The 23,129-nt window shown below is 41.3% G+C and overlaps 1 protein-coding gene across 7 annotated transcripts in view; it reads left to right on the top strand.

Annotated features, from left to right (window-relative positions):
* myt1a (myelin transcription factor 1a) overlaps positions 1-23,129 on the top strand; it is a 76,907-nt gene that overhangs the window by 230 nt on the left and 53,548 nt on the right. For 4 of the 7 annotated variants that reach the window (XM_080899258.1, XM_080899256.1, XM_080899257.1 and 1 more), the window contains exons 2-13: positions 1,386-1,440; positions 2,526-2,559; positions 2,747-2,815; positions 6,844-7,076; positions 9,389-10,447; positions 10,522-10,641; positions 11,297-11,387; positions 11,801-11,914; positions 11,998-12,215; positions 15,068-15,270; positions 15,411-15,626; positions 19,188-19,336. In XM_080899258.1, the coding sequence (XP_080755384.1) occupies positions 1,386-1,440; positions 2,526-2,559; positions 2,747-2,815; positions 6,844-7,076; positions 9,389-10,447; positions 10,522-10,641; positions 11,297-11,387; positions 11,801-11,914; positions 11,998-12,215; positions 15,068-15,270; positions 15,411-15,626; positions 19,188-19,336 (2,561 nt within the window). Of the gene's footprint in view, positions 1-1,206; positions 1,294-1,385; positions 1,441-2,525; positions 2,560-2,746; positions 2,816-6,843; positions 7,077-9,388; positions 10,448-10,521; positions 10,642-11,296; positions 11,388-11,800; positions 11,915-11,997; positions 12,216-15,067; positions 15,271-15,410; positions 15,627-19,187; positions 19,337-23,129 lie in introns of all 7 variants that reach the window. The other 3 variants (XM_080899253.1, XM_080899255.1, XM_080899254.1) reach the window with 3 other exon arrangements.

Below are 23,129 nucleotides of genomic sequence, written 5' to 3'. Positions count from 1 at the left end.
CCGAGCTGTGTCTGCGTGACAAAGAGCAGCGTATGCGTGGATGTTGTGAGGCCTCGGCTGCAGACTGTGACGCTGGATTTGGTGCCGAGCGGTGCGGATGAAGCGAGGACGTATTTAGGTTTCCATGTTTTTAACTCGTTTCCTTCCACGGAGAATCATTGGAGATCTGCCTTTTCATCCGATTATTATTATGGGCCGCTCGGCGTTTCCGGCGGTTCTTTGGCGGCCCCAGAAGTGAGAGCCCGAAACGGGAACAGCCCGTCCTCCGCCGGCCGCAGGCCTGGTGGTGCTCAGCCGATCGGCCTGTAGCTCATTCTGTGTTCTCATTTCTCTTTTTGTCAATTGCTGTCAACGTGAAAAAAAGCTTTCAGCAGGATGAGGTCACCTGAAACTTTAGTCATCCTGAAATCCCGATCTGTCACGTCTACAGCTGACTGCTGTCGACTGCCTTCTAGGACGTAGCCTGCTTTACTTTGAGCTCCAAAATCACGAGCATTGATCAGAAAGTCCATCTGTTTACTGATGGAATATTTGAATAGTTAGACTGTACGCTCACACAACATGTCTGCATTGGATACTGTAAGTGTCAAAACGGGGCTCCCCCCTCACGAAATAATTTAGTCATACTTTTGAACTAATGGATATTTGTATTGTTCTTGCCGTCCAATGATTTTTAACTTTAGCCAAGAAAAGTGGCTCAATCTGCAACAAGACCGTTGAAATAATTCAAGCTCATCTTTCCAAAGCTAAATAGATAGCAGTAAATCATTACGTAAGAAATATATTTGTCTACATTTGATTTTGATGTTTTCTGATATGAGAATCAAAATACAGATTTTGGTCAAATCTGTTTGGATGTGGAATTCGCTCACTATATAAACATACAACACACAACAGCAACAGCTAATGTTTGGTGTTCCCAGTGACATGCTACATTGCTGTCTGAGCATGTACAGTATACTAGACCCATGTGCACCCACATATTTCTCCAAAATACACATTTTCTGGTACCTTTGGAAAGATTTTCTTTTAGAAAAGTAGAGTTTTCACATTTCTACCTCCATAAAATTGTGGGATTCACAAGAGAAAGATTAAAGATCTTTAGTTAGAATATAAGCAAGCAGCTTAATATAGTGTATAACATAGTTGTCCTACAACACTAGCTGACTGTAAGGTGGTGTTGTGTGTTTTGTGTGTTTTATCCAGCAAAAATGAGTTCAAAGTTCAGACTCTGAGCCCGCGGTGGACCAGTACAGAACCAGTCAACCAGAGAGGACAAGCCTCAGTGACAATGTACCTATCTGTCTGCCTGCCTGTCTGTCTGTCTGACTGTCTGTCTACACTTCCTCACTTGTGAATGTTACTCATGTCCCTCTGTTACTTAGATGAGTCAAGACACTACAGAGACACGAACACGAACCCGCTCCAAAGGCATCCGGGGTCAGTATATACACACCCACACACACAAATAAAATTTCTAATACATTAAAAAAATGTTGAAATGAACGCTATAGTTTGCATAAAGCTCTTATCATTTTCACCATGACAAAGAGGGTGGAGTACTGAGAAAGCACTAACACACTTGCTTACCAGACCTTCCTACTTACAACAGTAGTCAAGACAGCTGTAGCTGTTGTAGATGAAATTCGTTTTTGGAGTGTTGCTTGGACGTATCTTTACTGTTGTAAATGGACTGATTCTTACATAGCACTTTTCTACTCTCCCGGAGCACTCAAAGCGCTTTATACAACATGTCACATTCACCCATTCATGCCCATTCACACAAGACCTTCTTCTATGCTTTTTAGAAAAAAAGAAGCTAACTAGCACATACATTCTCAAGTGAATGCATCAGAGAGCAACTTGGGGTTAGTATCGTGCATGCAGACTGGGGGCGACAGGGATCAAACCAAAAACCTTCCAATCAGCAGGTGACCTGCTCTACCACCTGAGCTACAGCCACCACATACCCTGTGGTCTACTCATAGGGTGCAGGCTTCCTATGGATGCTGGCATTGAACTGTGTGCTGATAATAAGCAGATGGTCACTTTTATCTCTTCTTCTTTTATCATTATCTTGTTTTTCTCATTTGCCTTGGCACACTCCTCAGAGCAGTTCTCAGCACTTACCAAACACATTTTAACAATTTTTCCTGTGCCATGCATGCTGAAGGATAGAACTCTCTCCAAACCATTATCATTTGTGACAAATGCTTGTTGTGCATTAGTATTTTAAATTATCATGTGTCATTAACCTGCATATAATCTTAAATATTGACACCGAAACAAAAAATTGGCATGCTATGTGTAAAAATATAATAGTACATCTCGTCACTCTGTGGGACAAGATGTCCTCTAATTCTCCAACTTACATTGTAATGGAGAAGATGCCATCTATCTCTTACAGTAAGCAAATCATGTCGACTATAAGCAGAGCTCACAAGATAATACGCTCAGAGTTTTCACTTCAGTTAAAGCCAAATTATTGTTATATCAGTATCTAACATGTCTTCCTGTTTCATCAGAACTGGTGGCACAAGAAATGAAGCAAGACTTAAGGTAAACGAGTTTATAACTCAGCATAAAAAGTTATAAATTATGTATATATATATATATATATATATATATATATATATATATATATATATATATATATATATATATATATATATATATATATATATATATATATATATATATTATGTGTGTAAAAAAATTGTATTTCTTTTGACTTGATGTGTGTCAGTAGCAGTTGTCCCACTCCTGGATGTGATGGTAAAGGCCATGTCAGTGGAAGGTACTCACGACACAGGAGGTAAGATTGTTAAATATATATAAGAAATCAGTCAGTCATCATAAAAGACTGTATGCTGCCTAGTACATAGTGTGTATATGAAAGCTTAGGTGTAACAAATCAGTGACAGGCTCTGGTGCCATGTTTTTGGTCCTTACCCCTAGGACATGCCGAGCAAAAAAAACCCCTCTCTCTCAGTCTTGCACGCTCTCCCTCTCTCTCTCTCTCTCTCTCTCTCTCTCTCTCTCTCTCTCTCTCTCACTCTCTCTCTCTCTCTCACACACACACACACACACACACACACACACACACACACACACACACACACACACACAATGAATACAGTGAATAAATAGAATCATATAGTTATAATAGTAACTATCAGTAGCATCATTTCGGCTTCTCATCAGCACCATGGACAGCAACCCTAGTCAGAGGTTGGGGGTAACAGGCATATTTATTTAAGCTTATGCTATAAACTCATGCCATCTTCTTCAACTAGACAACCGTAAACCTAAACCAGGTTTAGCGATGCTGACGTAACTGTACCCTAATGTATATAACAATGGAAGAAATGAGGAAAACACACTGACCACAGGTCCTCATAGACTGGCTAGACAGGGTTATCATACCAAACAAGCACATTCATTTTAGAAAGCCCTTCTAGGTATGTTACACACACATATTACAGTATGAATGCATACATTCAATACATAAATGGTAACAATGCTTCAGTTCTTTACAAAAACACAAACTACATGTCACCAAGTCTTGGAACTTGTGCTGTCGTATTCTGTTCTTCTTATTTTGAGCTCCACTGTTTTGATTCAACTTGCCAAGCATATTTGATGATATTGCTGCACTGACAAACTATTGTTTTTCACTAACTGTATTACAAACTGTTGCAGAGCTGATGTCAGCAGGTTCATGTGCATTTTCCACAAAATGACAGAGAGCAAGGTGAAAAAATGCAAGTAAAATCCCAATTTAAAAAAAAAATTGGCACACTGTGTAAGAGGAAAATAAAAGAAGGCAATGATTTGTAGAGCTCATATATTCATATTTTATTCATAATACAATATAGAAAACAAATGTTTAAACGTTACTATTTCATGAAAAATATAACCTCATTTTGAATTTCGATGTCAGCAACGCATCTTAAAAACATTGGAAGAGCACAACAAAAGGCTGGAAAAGTAAGTGGTACTAAAAAAGAAACACCTAGAGGAACATTTTGCAACCAATTAGGTTACTTGGCAGCAGGTCAGTAACATTACTTACTGTGAAAACAGCATCTTAGCGAGGCAGTGCTTCTCAGAAGTAAAAATAGGCAAAGTTCATCATTCAGGAAAAAAAATGCAAATTGTGGAAAAATCTTAGAATAACACCAAAGTGGGCAAAATGGAGGCTCATCCGATCTGTGAAGACTAGCCTCTGTCAGTGCGCCCCAGGGTGGCTGTGGCTACAATGTAGCTTGCCATCACCAGTGTGTGAATGTGTGTGTGAATGGGTGGATGACTGGATATGTAAAGCGCTCTGGGGTCCTTAGGGACTAGTAAAGCGCTATATAAATACAGGCCATTTACCATTTACCATTTAGCCTTCACAAGATGAGGAACGATTTTAAAAAGCCCCATGTTTTACTTGTTTTACTTAGACAGAGAATCACACACCCACAGAGAAACTCAAACCCTGGGTCTGAGGCCCTGTGACTAGGGATGGGTATCGAAAACCAGTTCTTGTTGAGAACCGGTTCCCACTGTTTCAATTCCTTGGAATTGTTTGCCAGTTTTGCAAACGATTCCCTTATCGATTCCAGTCGCCCCGAATGACGTCACCACGTTGCAGAGCGTCATTTACCTGGCAGGAAACACGGCGCCTAACGCTCAAAAGTTTGATTATACTTTATGAGAACAGATGACAACAGGGCAACTTGCAATACTTGAAAAGTAGATATTTAATTTAAGGGAGGAAACACTACGAATACGCGATCTGCCTTATTACAAAACCTGCCATTACTGTGCATTTAGGTTACCATGATGAGAGAGACAGAGTCTGGCTGGCTCAGATGCTGGCAGTTCTCACTGCTGTCTACCGGTAGCATCTCCTTTCAGGCCAGGATAGACGAATGTCACCAAGCAGTGACTAAGGTTGTGGTCAAAGGCTTGCACTCATTTGCCAGCAGATGCCCCCGATTTTCAGTAAGTGAATGTGTTTAATTGTAGGCAGGGACATTACTGGATATTCTTGGGTAATTGCTACTGAATCATTTATGTTGTACTTTGTTATTGCTACAGAAGAATATTTATTTTATTATTTTACATTTATAATTGTTTTTCCTGGGGACCCTGTGACACCCCATTGAAGAGCCGTAGGCTGTGGATCTCTTAAGATCTCACTGTTGGGTTTGTAAGGCCATGTTACTCCTGAAGATATAGAGAAGATATAAAACAAAGTTCTAAGCTAATCAACCTTAGTGTTCTCCTTTTTTAAAAAGAATCGATAAAAGAATCGATAAAGAATCGAATCGTTAAAGAGTTGAAAATGGAATCGGAATCGTGAAAATCTTATCAATACCCATCCCTACCCGTGACCATTATTTGTATTTTTTCGCAAAGTAGTCAGGATGACAAAAAGCCAGAGCTCTGTCTAGCCAAATATTCTGTCATGTGTTGCTGTGCTGAAGCCAGGTTTTGGCATCAACGTGCAAGATACAGGAGACAGGACGTGAAAGCCTTTAACTTTTATTATTTGTAACCTACAAGGAAGAGAGATAAACAGAGAGCCAGGTCAGAACTGAACCAGGACACGTAAAGCAGAGGACTACACAGGAGAAGCATGAGGGGATGATGCAACAAGCAATACAGAGGGTTTAAATACAAAAAAGCAAATGGGCAAAGTGGAGACACCTGAAGAGCACAGCTGAACTGAATCTGACTAAATAGACAGGGGAAGCAAAACTGAACATAGTGTACTTTCAATTCATTTTTTTTGTCACATTCACAGTATAACATGCAGCGAAATGCTTGCGTCTGAGCTGCGCACAGGCTGCAGACATCGCTCCAAAGGTGTGTGTAGCTTTACCACTATACCAACACAACAAGAGACAAGGAACTATCAAAATAAAACAGGAACTAACTGAGCAGGCAACAGATTCATATATAAACTAGACATGGCAACAGAAACACAGATTTGACATAGAAACAGAAAGGTAAACACTGAAACAAGACTGACTGACTGAGGACTAAACACAGACAAGACAAGGGCACAGGAGAAAAGGGAGGCAAAAATTCAAGGGACTCAAAACATAAACTGAATATACTTGACCTAAAACTAAAACTAACATTTTTAATTAAGAGTTTAGACAAAAAAAAAAAAAAAAAACAGGACTATGACAGAATTACTAAATGGTAAATGGCCTGTATTTATATAGCGCTTTACTAGTCCCTAAGGACCCCAAAGCGCTTTACATATCCAGTCATCCACCCATTCACACACTGGTGATGGCAAGCTACATTGTAGCCACAGCCACCCTGGGGCACACTGACAGAGGCGAGGCTGCCGGACACTGGCGCCACCAGGCCCTCTGACCACCACCAGTAGGCAACGGGTGAAGTGTCTTGCCCAAGGACACAACGACTGAGACTAGAAATATTATGATAAACAAAATTAGAAAGTCTTCACAGAACAAATCCCCAAATAAGTTCACTAAACACAAAACGCTGGGTCAATGACCTGGGAACTATGGCATAAACAAACATTAGCTCAAAACTATCACACTATCAAACATAAAGCGCTAGGGATTAAGCACCTTCTCTAACTTGTATTCACAATTAAAACCGAGTTAGAATTACGAATTAATCTAGCAAGCATGACTTTGGACTGCGAGAGGAAGCCAGAGTACCTGAAGGAAAAAACTTTGTTGCTAGTAGTATCTAGACTCTCCAGTGTTGCTCACACACCTCAATATAGTATGTGACAGAACACTAATTACTTGTTAGGTTTCTTTCTGACATTATACACATCAGTAACCATGTTTCTCTTTTCAGCATACTTGGTTGCCCAATTGTGAAGAAAAGGAAGCTGGAGGAGGCTGAGGCCGGGGAGAACCAGTCCGCTCCCAAGAGAAAGAATCAGTCTGCTAAACAGGCAGCAGATGGAGGGTTGACTGCAGACAGTGACACAGCAGAAGAGGAAGAGGAGGAGCAGAAAGAGAATGAAGGGGATGAAGAAAACAAGGACAAGAAGGCCAAAACAACAAGCAGGCCAGAGTCAATAGAACGTGAGTAAATCCAAACTAGAGCAGTTGCCTCCTTACCCGCCAAGCAAAACTGGCTCCTGTATACATAGTTATTTTAAGTATGTACAGTCAGGGAAAACAATTATTTGAACCCCTGCTGATTTTGTAACTTTTCCCACTACCAAAGAAATGGTCAGTCTATAATTTCAATGGCAGGTTTATTTGAACAATGAGAGACTTTACTTTATTGATTTATATAGTACTCTTCACAGGATAAAAACCACAAAGTGCTTCACAATAATATAAAACAGATAAACATAAAACAGTACAATCAAATATACAGCACAAATCTAATTAAAAACTAGTCTAAAGATGGAGGGAGAGAATTCCACAACCTTGGGGCCACCGCTCTGGTTTTAAAACGTGTTCGGGGGACTACCAACAGCCTTTGAAATCAATAAAGTAAAGTAAAGTAAAGTAAAGTAAAGTAAAGTAAAGTAAAGTAAAGTAAGAGACAGAACAATAACCAAAAAATCCAGAAAAATGGATTTGAAAAAAGTTACAACTTAATTTGCATCTTCATGAAGGAAATAAATATTTGATCCCTTTGCAAAACGTGGTTTAGTACTTTGTAGCAAAATCTTTTTTGGTAACTGGAGAAGTCAGACGTGTCTTGTAGCTGGCCACAAGTTTTGCACACATCTCAGGGGGGATTTTGTCCCACTCCTCTTTGCAGATCCTCTCCAAGTCATTAATGTTTCATGGCTGATGTTTGGCAACTCTAACCTTCAGCTCCCTCCACAGATTTTCTGTGGGATTGGAGACTGACTAGGCCACTCCAAGACCTTAATATGCTTCGTCTTGAGCCAATCCTTTGTTGCCTTGGTCGTGTGTTTTGGATCATTGTCATGCTGGAATACTCACCCACGACCCATTTTCAATACCCTGGCTAAAGGAAGGTGGTTCTCACCCAAGATTTGATGGTACATGGCCCCATCCATCCTCCCTTTGATGTGATACAGTTGTTCTGTCCCCTTGGCAGAAAAACACCCTCAAAGCATGTTTCTACCTCCATGTTTGACGGTGGGGATAATATTCTTGGAGTCATTGACAGCATTCTTCCTCCTCCAAACATGGCAAGTTGAGTTGATGCCAAATAGCTCGGTTTTGGTCTCATTTGACCACAACACCTTCACCAAGTCCTCTTTTGAAACATTGAGATGTTTCGTGACAAACTTCAAAGTTTGAGTAGTTCTGGCCTGATTCCTCACCGTTCTTATTCTCATAAACTCCACGAGGTGAGATCTTGTGTGGAGCTCCAGACCGAGGGAGACTGGCAGTTATTTTATCATTCTCCCATATGCGAATAATCGCGCCAACTGTTGTCACCTTCTCACCCAACTGCTTGGCAATGGTCTTGTAGTCCATTCCAGCCTTGTGTAGGTCCACAATCGTGTCCCTAACATCCATGGAAAACTCTGGTCTTGGCCATGGTGCAGAGTTTGGAATCTGGATCGATTGATTGCTTCTATGGACAGCTGTCTTTTATACAGGTAAAGAGTTGAAAAGGCTCCAAATGTCAGCTTGTTACCTGTATAAAATATAAATGGGAGCCAGAAATCTTGCAGATTGATGGGGGATCAAATACTTATTTCCTAGTCAAAAGTTTGGACACACCTTCTCATTGAATGGTTTTTCAGATCTTTTATTGTTGTAATTTGTTATGGAATAATAAACTGTAAAGCCTCTGAAAATGGAGGGGCTGTGCATAAAAGTTCCTAAACAGATAGCGCAAGACCTTTGTTAACATCAATCTTGTTTGTGGTGTACAGACACAAAATTACAATTTCTGTCACTGTCAACTCTGATGTTACTCTGATGTGGGTGAAGTAGATCTTAAAATGTAATGCCTACTTACATAAAAGTAACATTGTAGACTTTGAAAAATATTGATAAAGGTACATGTAGTTGTAATTCCTTACTTCAACCTGAAACTGATCCGAGTTTCCATTTTGTAGTTGAAATATAGACACATTAAAGCATATGTAATCCAGTGTCACAGAAATGAGCTTTGTATAAAAACAAGGACATTAAAAAACATAATCAGTATTTCAGTGACTGTGACGAACAGAACCGTTTCAAGATAGCGGAGAGTTTGGCATGAGTGTAGACCAAAGCCAACTTCCTGAACAGTTGACTTTGGTCTACAGTTTGGTTTGCATGCTTCACTTCACTCTTGCTAAACAAATCACATCAAGTCACCTGCAAGATCAGTCACAATGCTTGTTTTTGTGAGATGACACAGACAAAACAATCTGTGGCAATGACATTTATCTGTACTTTGAACTCCACAGCAGAGGCCTCACAGGTGACAAAAGTAACAGCAGTGTGTCCTTCAGCTGACCTTGACATGAACAAACACATCAGTGCAAAGGCTGAGAACAAAACTGTGAGTGAGAAAGCTGGTGAGGAAGTAAAACCTGCTGATGACCTTCAGCAGGAGGAAACAGAGACAAAGGATGTGAAGGATGCTTGTCTGATGACAAAGAATCAGCCATCTGCGGAACCCGCAGAGCTAACAGGCATTCCTGATCTAAAAGAAACAAAGGAGGCGGAAGAAGCAGAAGAACAGGAAGAAAATGGACAGCAAAAAAGTCCTGAGAATATTGTAGAAGAGAGGGTAATAGAAAGACAAGTGATAAGCCAGAAAAACTCAGATCATCAGTATTCAAGTGGTGATTACGGCCATCTGGCCAAAGAGTCAAAGCAGCATAAGAGGGAAGCTGATGAAGAAGAGGTCGAAGAAGAGGAAGAAGAGGAAGAAGAGGAAGAAGAAGAAGAGGAGGATGGAACAGACAGGGAGGTCCTCCAAGAGGTTGACACTCCTTACACTTTGAGTCCACGCACTCAGGGATCTGAAACTGAGGTGTCACTCAGGGAAGAAAAGATCTGTACTCCCATGACTGAGGAAGAAGAGGATGAAGAAAAGGAAGGGGAGAGAGAGGGGGAGGATCACAGACAAGAGAAGGAAGACAGTGAGATCCTGGGGGAGGAAGAGGAGGACCAAGACTCCAGTAAAGCCTCTCCAACAACAGTGGTTATAGAGGTCCGCTCTGAGGATGATGATGATGATGATGAAGATGAAGAGGAGGAAGAGGAGGAGGAGGAGGAAGAAGAGGAAGGAGAGGAGCAGGATCGTGTCTCAGAGGGCTCGGGAATAACAGACGACTCAGAGAACTGGGATATGACTCGGGGGAACCTGGGGCTGCTGGAGCAGGCTATTGCTCTGAAGGCGGAGGAAGTGAAGGAAGGCCAGGAGAGCCGGAGCTCCCTGGACTACCAACCATACACATCATCCAGCAAGAGCTCAGAGGCTGCTGCTGTAGCCCGCCGCACCACTCACTACAGCAAAGGTAAGAAACAGCAAAGTCAAATGTGAACGTGTTTGCATAGAAAGTAGGTGATCACTATCTAAATAAAATTCCAGAAAAAAAGGAAGTCAAGTGTCCAACGCCAGGGTGTGATGGGACGGGTCATGTGACTGGGCTGTATCCCCATCATCGCAGTCTGTCTGGATGTCCTCACAAAGACAGAATCCCTCCAGAGAGTAAGTATAGCTTACCATTAACTTCATTGACCAACATTCAAATGTGTGCACTTTGAATTATCACCATGATTAATAAATACTGACCAATAATGCTAACACACAAACCTGTTTCTAAAAAAGTGTCCCCAATATTGTAGGGTGTTTACCTTGCGATTTAAAGTGCCTTAAGGTGATTGGTGCTATATGACTGGCCAACACTGAATTGACTAGATAATAAAATCACCAAATTCTAGGTAGCATCCTGCAAATTTATATTTAGTAATGTTATTTCGGAATACAATATCATCATAGGTTTTCACAGATGGGTGAATCCCTATCTTTACTTTTGGGGTGCTTTTTTTCCCCTGACCTGTATGTTTGTTTATTAGTTGTGAGGTGTTCCACAGCATTAGACGTCACATCCTCAGCATATTAAGTCAACTATTTTACATAGGCTTTTAACTTTTTTGGAATTCAGGTTGTAAATATTATTATTAACTCTACCAGCTTTACCATTACTCTTACTTCCACTACTGCTGTAAATTCTGTATCTTTGCCACTTGTCCTTTTCTAGCTCATACAGGTGTACACGTACATTACTACTGTTACTGCTGTGAAACCACCTAATGCAAGATAAATGCACTGACCTGAGTTTGCACTTGCTGTGTGTCTGTAGTCCTGGCCATGCATGAGAACGTCTTGAAGTGTCCTACTCCTGGCTGCACAGGCCAAGGCCATGTTAACAGCAACCGCAACACACATCGCAGGTTAATAAAGCACTCGATACACTCTGAACACTTTTTACAACAGTATATGAAACAGAAATTGACTGTCACTACTTCATAGAAAAGAACTTGTAAAAAGAGGCTTGTATTCTGATGGTTTTTTTTAAATAGTTTAGTGTTAAAGATCCTAGATCTGATTGCACACACACACACACACACACACACACACACAAACACACACACACACACACACACACACACACACACACACACACACACACACACACACACACACACACACACACACACACACACACACATTTGCAAAATAATACTGCATAACATTTCATTGTGCTCACATCTGCTTACACTGCTTTCCCAGCAATTCAGTGAGTTTCTATTGATGAGCATTTTATTTCTTTAAATGCAATATCATTGGCATGCCTCCCCATCAGTCTGTCCGGCTGCCCCATTGCCGCAGCTGCTAAGCTGAACAAGAACCAGGACAAACAGGTTCATTTACAGGCTTCAGCCAGTGAACCCTCTTCCAATTCTGACAGAGTGCTCAGGTGAGACATGCAAGAAAAATTTTCAACTAATTGATTCATACAATGTTAAAGTATCAGTACCTAAATCAGGGCTCTTTTTTTAGGCCCATGTGTTTTGTCAAACAGCTGGAGATCCCTCAGTATGGCAGCTACCGGCCCAACACGGTGACCACTACACCTCGAGCAAACCTGGCCAAGGAGCTGGAGAAATACTCCAAGGTGTCTTTTGACTATGCAAGCTTTGATGGTCAGGTTTTTGGAAAGCGTACGCTCATTCCAAAGACACCTAGCACTGCTGAAACATCACCCAAAGCCTTCAAAAGTAAGACACAATTTCACTTTGCTTTTATTTCTTAACAACTTACAGGCTTTTTATAACCAATCCAATCCAACTTTATTTATATAGCACTTTAAAAACAACAAAGTTGACCAAAGTGCTTTCCAATAATAAAACAGAGACAGCAGTTAAAAAACATACATTAAGCAGACAAAGAAATAAATATAAATAACAATAAAATAAATACATAAATGAAAAAGAAGATAAAAATAAATCAGTATATATATTAAATATTAAAACATGAGTAAAATAGACAATAAGATATACAATGAATAAGATTAACAAAATAAAAAGATTAAGAGTGACCAACAGCTGACTAAAACTGACTACAAGCTGACTCTGGTACAACTCCTAAAAAGCCTTTGAAAAAAAGTGTATTTTTAAAAGTGATTTAAACATTTCAAGTGTTGGGGCCAGCCTAATATGGAGGGGCAGTTTATTCCATAATTTGGGTCCCCCCAGTGTTTCAGTCTCGGCATGGGGACAGCAAGGAGTGACTGGTCAGTTGATCTGGGAGACCTTTGTGGACTGTATTGGTGTAGAAGGTCTGACAGGTAAGAAGGAGCCAGGACATTTAAAACTTTAAAAGCAAACAATAAAATTTTTAAATGAATTCTAAAATGGACAGGCAACCAAGTGTAAAGAGGCAAGAACAGGGGTAATGTGCTCACGTTTGCATGTCCCTGTCAACAGACAAGCTGCAGCATTCTGGACCATTTGCAAGCGTGATAGTGAAGCCTGATCAACACCAATATAAAGTCCATTACAATAATCAAGCCGAGTGGTCACAAATGCATGTAAAACTCTCTCCTAGTCACAAAAAGAAATAAAAGGTTTTACTTTAGAGAGCTGCCTCAGCTGAAAAAAGCTTTTTCTCACCACTGCATTTACCTATTTGTCCATTTTAAGAGCTGTGTCAATTTTTACTCCAAGGTATCGTTATGGTTTTAACATAAACTCTCTATGGCACTGTTTGTGAACCGCATTCCCTCTGTGCAAATTGTTATTTGTTTGGTATCTTCTGATCAATTGCAGTGTTATAATACATCCATATTACAAGTAGATGAAGGCTTAAATGAGATATTTCAAATGACAAAGGCAATATTTATCTCCTTTAAAGATACCAAAGAAAAAAACTTGGTGAATCTGATAAGCATTAAGCACTTTCTTTCACTGTCTTATTCTTGAATATATTTTAGAACCAAGCACTCCTGCAATCTCCAAACAATTTAAACACAGAATAATACAAAAAGAAAAAGATTATGTAGTTAAGGCTGGAAATGATGACCCAAATTAAGGATGCATGATGGACCGAGCAGTGAAGGAAAGTCAGGTACAGGTTAACGTCCAAAAAAGTTTTTTTATTCAACCCCAAAACAAACTCGGTTAAACTACACAGAAAAATCTAAATGTTGGGCCCATAAAAGAGGTCAAAGTAACAAAACTACACAAGCACTACAACAACTGAAACAAACTGACCTACCTAAACAGACAAGTGGAAACTTAAATAGTGGCTGATCAGCCCACAAAAACAAAAAAAGGGATAAAACACACAAAAACCCAACTGAGACTAACATAACAAATTCCATTTCCCCCCCATGATCCAGAATTGTGGTATGACCCAATTTGCAGTTCTCCATATAAGCTTGCTCTGCCCCTTTTCCACCTCTTAGCTCATCAACCAAGGGACCCCAGCAGCTGTCACTGAGGTAAAGAAAACAGAAGAAAGATTAAATCATACATACATAACAGTGTAAACTAAAATATCCTCACTTATTTTAAAATACAGTATTATGTGAGTATATAAATGAATTAATTCTAAACCAAAACCAATTCTTTATTACCCTGTAAATGAAATCCTATATCTAAAGGAAGAAAAATGTAAATGTAGTGTTATGTGTAAGCCTCTGTTGTAACATTGATGTTTGGTGGACATTACCACTGTGTGGCTGTAACTGCAGCCATCACAATGCAATACAGGTGACAGTGAATAAGTAAAAGTAACACATGATACAAAAGAAAACTAAGCTACAAAGTAAAACATTAAAACAATTAAAAGAAACCAAACACAGAAACAAGAAGACACACACCAAACATGAGAAGAGAGACAGATGGGGAAAAATTCTAATTCTGTTATACATTTACCCTCCTCACATCCATCAAGCACAAGGTAACCTATCAGTTGAACTGTGGGAGGAAGCCGAACTACCTGGAAGATGCCAGGCACAGGGAAAACGTGCAAACTCCACATATGAAGGCCTCATTTGGTTCCTGGTTTAGACCAGGAGTCTTTTTGCTGCGAGGTGACAGTGCTAACCATTCTATGTGAAATGGTCTTATTCACATTTTTTATACCACCTTTCAAACATAGCTAGGTTCTGCAAAGGGCTTTTATAATGTTTTCCATTCACACTCACATGCTAAAGAGGCAGAGCTGCCATGCGTGACACCTGTATCAGAAGCAACTTAAGGCGCAGTCCTGAGATTATAGGGGCAGAGAACCACCTGAGTTATATCCAAATGGAATATGTCATTCTACAATTATTCTGATCAATAAATGACATTATACCAAAAAACAAATTTTGTCAGTAACGTCTATAAATTTGTATTAATAACTGTATGGTTTTGTATAAAATGTTTTACTTTTTTAAATAATTTATACATAAAAGTTTGTTTTTTCACTTGCCAAGCTCTGTATAAAATTGTATGAGGTTCTGCTATAACTAAAAGCAAACCTGAACTAGTACATATGTTGCACTCATATAGTCGTAGAATATGCAGTAATCTCCTCCCAATTTCATGTCTCAAGGAAATCATTTTGTTCCACTTGTACGCAGCTAAATTATTCCCCAAGGCATCCTCCCCCAGTCACAGCATGTCAGGAAGCTTTTCTATGAGCACCTTGTCCTCCAGCGGTTATGACTATAGCCAAGATGCAGAGGCAGCCCACATGGCAGCAACAGCTATTCTCAACCTGTCCACCCGCTGCTGGGAGAGACCAGAGACACTCAGCACCAAGACCAGGGAGCCCTGCACCAAGGTGATGCACAGTGAATTTCATTTAGACGCAAGCTTCTTTTTTAAAACTACGGTTTAAAATAGCCTAACAATGAACAGTGTATGAAACTCGTGCTCTTTGAGTTTGCAGTCACTACATTTGCACACTGTGTCCTCACTTAGGAGGCGGATATTGAGGTGGATGAGAATGGCACCTTGGACCTTAGCATGAAGAAGACCAAGCGGGAGGGAGTACAGTCTCCAGAGCCTTCATCTTCTTTGTCTTCTTCCTCTCAACATGTGGGAGCCATTGCATCTCAGGGCCAAACTCAGCAAGAGTGGGAAGGCCCACTTGACTTCACCAAAATGGGTGGTGTCAAAGAAGAAGACCACGAAGAGGTAAGTAGAGATCTACTGTAAATGAGGACAGCTAGAGAAAATGAAAGCGAATCAGAGCTGATTTGTTGGGAACCTACAGTTCTTAATAAATGTATTAGAGCACCTGCAATAAAAACAAGAAAAACACAAATACTTTAGAAATCTGTCAAGATTGAAGTCGTAAATTATTATTAGTGTCATATTAAACCATTAAAAATTTAATTTGGAACGCCAGTAAATATTTTCAATTTGACATCTTAATCAAAAAACAATAATGTACTTTACTGCTTTTTCTCCTTTCTTGAAAAATAATACATTAGAAAGTTCATTGATAACAGAAATAATTATATTTTAGCTTTAAATTGTTGGTTTGATTAAAGTGATGCACATGGTGGATTAACCATTACAGAACCATAAAAAATGATTTAGGGAACAAGTAGTACTGTTCAATTACCCTTACATTGGGTGGTGGTCTAATAAGGTGGCATGGTTTGTGGCTCAGCTGCAGGGGAGCGGTGAAGCTGCCCCACATATCTGTTCTCCATCACCTGGTCATGGCTCCCTACTTCAGTAGGATCCCTGGACCTAAGGGGAGAGGATCACTGAGCTGCAGAGAGAGTGGGCTGTAGAAATTATGCAGCGGACTGTCTTATAAGCTGTTTGCACAAATTAAAAAAGACCTTCACACGCAGGAAGAACGTCCTGCCGGCCTGGGTCCTTGCTACAGTCACTTCTTTTCAGCCAGTGGAGGTGTTAACCCAGTTGCTGGCTGACCTGGTAGCTGTGCACCGGGAGCAGGCAGTGGTGCATCGCCATCTCCTAGATAAGCTGCGGGATCATTCCAAGCATGGGACAAGTGTAGTCGAATGTCTGGTTGCTTGGGCTGACTTTCACCTGAACATCACGAATAGGCCATAGTGCTGCTGCTCTCTTGCTCTTGACGAAGGCAGTCGCACTTTTTGTCACAGCTGCCGAGGCGAGCCGTGTGGAGTTAGAAGAAGGACCCAAGATGCAGGCAGTGGATAAGATGCCGGTGAGTTTATTTATACAGGGGTGAGAAGGCAAACAGGCAAGAGGGAAGACAAAACTAAAGACCTGAACTGGGAAAGCTAAATGACAAACCTGAGATGATACAAAAGGGGATGAGAGGCAGAGAGACGAGCTGGACACCGAGTAACACAGACTGACACGGAGGAACACAGACGAACCGGCAACAGGCAGGAAAACACACAGGGCTTAAATACACACACCAGTAATCAGGAGATGAGAGACAGGAGGGCAACACAGCTGGGAGGAATCTGGGCTGACGGGACAGGGGAAACGTAACCTGATCACACTCACATACGACACGGACCTTCACAATAAAACAGGAAACTCAGACACATGGAACCAGACAAGACATTGAACTAAACAGACAGATTCACAAACAGATGGGGTGACACCATAGACAGACAGATACAGACGCAGACTCAGAGGCAGACCGAATATAACACAGAACCTAAACAATCATCTAAAAAATGATAACAAACTAAAAGCGCTGGGTCACCGACCCAGGACCATGACACTTTTCTCCTCTCCTCTCCTCCTCTCCCTTAGCTTCCCTGCTTGGCCTCTTGTGTCCTTGTCTAGTCTTGTGTTTTTTGTATTACTTTTCCCTGGAACAGTCTCTCACAGAGAGGAATTATGGATTTGATCAACTGGTCCCTGAATGCAATTGACACCCTTTTCTCAATGAGAAGTCTGGGCTCGGGTGAGCCTGAGTGTCCTGGAGGTACTTTCCCTGCTGGATACTTGATGGACGGGTGGCATTACTCGAGGGTTGTGTGCCTGGCGGGACTGTCGATCGAAGACGCTGAAGATATCTATCTATTCGGAACCATGATAACAGGGTTCTTGCTGATCGGAGCTGGCTTGGCCCTGGCTTATCGAAGAATTAAGAAAGCGAAACCGGCTGTTCAAACCCCCACAAGGCTGCCCGCTGGGATTGAAACGATGGGACGAGGCGTGAGTTCTCAAAATGGGCTCATTGAGTGCAGCACGGATAAGATCTTGGAGAAGCTTGCAGCTGCCGTGAACACTCAGAATAAGACCTCTGAGCGCAAATTGGATTACACCTTGGAGAAGCACTCAGAATAAGAGTTGTTCGCACTAAAGTAAAAGCCACCATCACTTCATGCGGCTACCACTTCAGCACCAGCTGTGATCTCAAGGCTGGAGCTGAACAAAAACACCCTGATAACAGACGGTGCTTAGACTGTTCCTCCCCTATGCAAGGCCACCTGGGTTGGCTGGAAGACTGTTTACTTAGCCTGGCAGGGCGAAGGACACTGTCTCAGCTGAACTCTGGACACACACACACATACACTGATACACACTCATCCCCCCTCCCTTTCCAAACGCCTTCGATGCTTGTCCCCTCCCGGGGAAGATAGCGGTCGACTGGACCAACGCAGACATGCTGCAGGACCGGATGCGCTGTTTACACTGGCTCTCTATTACCCTTTACCCTCCCCTGTTGCTTGTCTCGTGTTTCTATAGTGTATTGATAGTCATGTGCTTTTTGTAGGCGCTGAGGTGTTGTTTTTTTTCTGTTCTCAAACTGATCTCCCTGTTGGAGCTCAGTCTGGGGGGAGTTCTTTTTTCTCCTCGTATTTCCTCATGTTGTGTATTTACCATTGTTATACCTCTCTGACCTGTCTTTCCCATATGATCTTTGTGTAATGTATGTATGGTCGGAAGGGTAAGATGGCGCTGGCATGGCTGGCTGCCTTAACCCAATTTCCCTCGTGATGAACAAAGTATGATCAATCAATCAATCAAATTAAATACAGGTGAAAAAATGCATGGAGTAAAGGCTGCAGTTAGCTCGCACCAGACACATCCCTTAATTCTGGGGACAGATTGGCCAGGGTTTATTAACCTTTTGGGGCAGTATGAGGGATGCATTCACGACCTTTAGCGGTGTGTAGTGTCTGTGCTCACTGGTGATGCGGGTCATCTGATGCTGACTCTGGGGAGGAGGAGATGGCAGGTACTTCACTTGAGGCCCCGCTGCCTCTAGTAATTCACTCCACACACGATTTCCTATTATAACAGTCTTGCGATGACATCCTATGCTCAGCCTTTGACCAAGTGATTAAAATTGATGGATTTATTAAGTGATTCATAACACTCGCACGAAAGAAGAAGCCATGGAAAATGATTTTCCAGGCGGATTATGTGCGCCGATGGCACATGTCCTGCCTGGAGTGTCCGGAGTTGGTTAACCAGCATCCCAAAAGAGATACTGACTGGCCAGGGGCCTCTGTTCATGTCTTGTACACTAAAAGAACTGCACGAAACATGAATTTTAAATTCTTCTTCAGCCACCCCACCAACCCCTCTGTTGTTTACAGTGCAGGAGGTGCCCCAGGCCTCAACGGGATTCCTCCCTTTCGGTTATTGTTTGGCAGGAAGCCGTGAGAGCATGGAGCAGACTGTCTCCTAAATTGTTTGCACAAATAAAAAAAATTCACATTTGGGAAAAACTGTCTGGCAGCCTGGGTCCTTGCTACAAGCACCTTATGTCTTACCTTGCTTTAGGTGGAGTACACAGCTCCCTCATATACCTCATCTGAAGGTGAGGAAGAGGACCAAGAGAACTTGGAGGACAGGAAATACCCCGGTGAGGTCACCACCACCAGCTTCAAGGTCAAGTTTCAGCCCAAAGACAGCAAAAAAGAGCTTCTTGTGTAAGTCTTTAATATTTTTTACAAACCTTGTGTGATGAAAACCAGCTGTACAATTAAGAGCTGTGGCAGAGAAACAAACCCAGTTGCAAAGATATTTTTTAAATGAATGGCAGTTTGTAAATTGGTCTGTAATGATCTAAAGCAGTGGAATCTCAAGAGGGGTTTATAGGAAATTATAGCTAAATGTTTAATACATTTAAGAGGGATTATGTCAGTAGGGCAGGAAGACGTGTGCATGTGAGAAATTATATCAATGAAATATGTCATGCAAATTAGTGCTCGCAAAGAAATTTTGAAATTTGGGTTGTGGGGGTTCAATTGGGACAGATGGAAAACTTTGTGTATCCTCATATTAAATAAGAAGTGTAAAACTACTGACAAAGGATTATTCAAGGCCTCAGTTTCAAAGGGTTAATAAGCAACTGTAATATTTTTTTGGGTTCTGTTCTGAGTGGAACATCTTTTGTGGAAAAACAAACTTTCTGACCAGGTCAGTAGGCTGGTCAGAAACCTGGCGTCAGCAAGTCAGCAATGTGCGTATTTTGGTTCATTGTCCTGCAGAGAGCAGCCTAAGTGGCCTTCCAGGTGCCAACAGCTAACCAGATGCTGCTGCACAGAAGAGACAGAACTCTCAGCTTCAGTTGGTGGAAACAGAGGAGGTTGATAGATGTTAAATGTAGAGACACCATAGCCAAAGACGTCACGGTACTGTGTTGTTGATCCAGGATAGCTGCTTGCTCCAGGTGGACAGTGCTTCTAACTCCTGGTTGGCTCGTTTGGTTTTCCTGTTAATGTGCAGATAGACGCCAGAGGAAAGACTAACCTTGGCACCGACAATGGCATAGAACTCTCTCCAAATGCAGGATGTAAACTGGGGTCCCCGATCGAATGTGATGTGTTGAAAGAACCCACAAACTTTTCTCAGTGAGTTGCTAATAATAGACAGCAATGAAGTGATTGTGAAAGTTCCAAACAGGACAGAAGGAGGCAAGATCTCTAACGAGGATGATGAGGGTTTCATCTTTCCCATTACTGTAACTAAGTCATTCACTTTTATTGGAGAGAAGGAGATACATGACTCAGGACACTGGTGATCATCTTCATAATGGGAGGAACATAAAGATAATTTCATCTTATCTACAAAGTCACTGATAAATATATAACGCTCTGTTAAAATAGCCTCTTTCACTGTCTCATTGTTTGATAAACAAACAAACCCGTGGTCTTTCATAGCTGCTCTGCTTTTCAACAGGCATGCTGAAGACCACAAGTTCTATTATTTAGCCAGGGTGAGCAAGAAACAAGCGACAGAAGGTTTCTGTCTCTTGTTTGTCACTTTCTGTCACCTTATGGAGCAGGTCATCTACCAAGCAGAATGTGGGTGGGTCAGTATCCTCAAGTACTGAACTCAAGTTCCTCCCAATGCTCCTGACTCACAACTGGAGGGTGTGTGTGAATGTTAGAGCGGGCACCAAGGTTTGAACATGTGTGTGGCTGGGTGAATGAAGCTTGTAGTAAAAAGCACAAAAGAGTACTCAGAGTAGACAAGTGTTAGGGGGGAATTCAAGATGGCGCCGTAGAGTAGACATTGTGGCTGAGTGAGCTCCAGTGGTATTTGTTAATATTTATCTCATATCTTTATATTTGAACGGCGTCAAGTACAGAATTTCCAAAGGGGAGTGTTTTGACATGAACCTGAACAGTTACTTCCTAAAAATCTCGGACAGAAGTACAAAAAAATCATTGAGGAAAACTCCCAGTTATGCTGAAAACAAAGAGGAGCTAGGCACCATACCGGAGATACTGAGCATGTCTGCTAGTCCCGGCTCTATGGAACCAAGTATTGTTCACGCTTTGGATAGAATAACTGATAATCTTACTAAAGTAATTGACTCCAAGATTTCTACTGTTCTCGAAGCTATTAAAAAACAGACCTCACAGCTGCAGGCGATCGCCACCAGAATGAATGAGGCGGAGAAATGGATTGCTAATGTGGAGGACACGGCGACATTATCAGAGGCTAAGCTGGCACAACTCGAGAAACAAATACATGAGATGCTAGAACATAAAGATGAACTTGACAACCGAGGTCGCAGGTGCAACGTACGTATAGTCGGCTTACCTGAAGGCACGGAGGGCCCAGATCCAGTTAAGTTCCTTGAAAAGTGGATCCCGGAGTACCTCCAGATGGACACAAAGGCAGGGAGGCTGAAACTTGACCGAGCACACCGATCCTCAGCACCGAAGCCCGGCGTTGATCAACATCCCAGGCCACTTATAATGAAGTTTCACAACTATGCAGATAAACAACGCGTGATGGAGGCGGCTCGTCGGCTCGGACCCCACCGATCTAACAAGGACAGCCCCACATGTAAGGAATCTAGGATTTCCTTCTTTAATGATTAGCTGAGGTCGTTCGAAGACGGAAACCTTTCGATGATGTAAAGGTGCGGCTGAGGAAGATGAATGTGGACTATGCATTACTATACCCAGCTACCTTGAGAGTAATGGTGAACGGGACTCAGAGGAGATTTAACACCCCGAAGGAGGCCGTTTCGCTGCTTCATTCACTTGAACAGAGGCAGGAAGACACTACTCGTCAGTAACTTGTCTATCAGTAGGTGACTTAAATAATATGGCAAGTAATCAGCTGCATTTGTGTACATGGAATGTAAGAGTGGTCCATAATCGTATTAAAAGGAGAAAAATACTCACCTTTCTGAAAAAAGAACACATTGATATTGCACTTTTGCAAGAAACACATTTATATGATGTAGAACACCTTAAATTACCGCAAGGTGGAATTGGACAGGTATTTTTCTCGTCATTTACCTCAAGAAGTAGAGGGGTGCAATCCTTGTGAGGAAAAGCCCCCTTTTTTCAAATACAGAGTGTGTCAAGGACAGGCATGGAAGGTATGTTATAGTCAAGGGAATATTATTGGGTATGGTTGTTTCTATATTGAATGTTTACTACCATCCTGCTCATTCGTCTGATTTTATGACCACAGTATTTACAGACTTCGCTGAGATTAACTCTGACATTTCTATAGTGTGGGGAGATTTCAATTGTATACTGAATCCTGTTATTGACAGGCTCCCCCACAAGCCTTTGCCTCTCTCACCACAAGCTAAGGCACTTAATTCTATCTGTGAAGATTTGAGATTTGTAGATGTATGGAGAATAAAACTAGGATTGATTTTTTTTTTTTTTTTACCAGGGCTATTGTTGCACTTAGTCTTATCGTGTGAAATTAGTAGTATTCTAATCTCAGGCCATGCCAATGTAATGCTGGATCTCTCTCTCAAAGATATGGTAAACAGAGGAAAATACTGGAGGTTAAATACAACTATTCTAAAGGACCATACATTTATATCTTACTTCAACACTGAGTTTAGATATTTTTTGTACATCAACCGGCAGTCAACAAATGACTCTGCCCTACTGTGGGAAACTATTAAATTATACCAATAAGCGGCAGCAGAAATTGAGGAAGCAGAATCAGTTAATGACAGAATTTAAAACAAAAGAAAGTACTTATGCTGATTCCCCAACTCCTGCCTTACTGCAAGAGATATCTGCTGTCAGATCAACTTTAGATAGCCTTTTTACACAAGATTAAGAACTTAACCTTAAGTTTACTACAGGGAGTGCAGAATTATTAGGCAAGTTGTATTTTTGAGGAATAATTTTATTATTGAACAACAACCATGTTCTCAATGAACCCAAAAAACTCATTAATTTCAAAGCTGAATGTTTTTGGAAGTAGTTTTTAGTTTGTTTTTAGTTTTAG

This window comes from Rhamphochromis sp. 'chilingali' (genome assembly GCF_963969265.1).
Source record: "Rhamphochromis sp. 'chilingali' genome assembly, chromosome: 12".
NCBI classification, from domain to species: Eukaryota; Metazoa; Chordata; class Actinopteri; order Cichliformes; family Cichlidae; genus Rhamphochromis; species Rhamphochromis sp. 'chilingali'.
The sequence above is the reverse complement of the archived record's forward strand: the minus strand, read 5'-3'. Positions and strand labels throughout refer to the sequence as shown.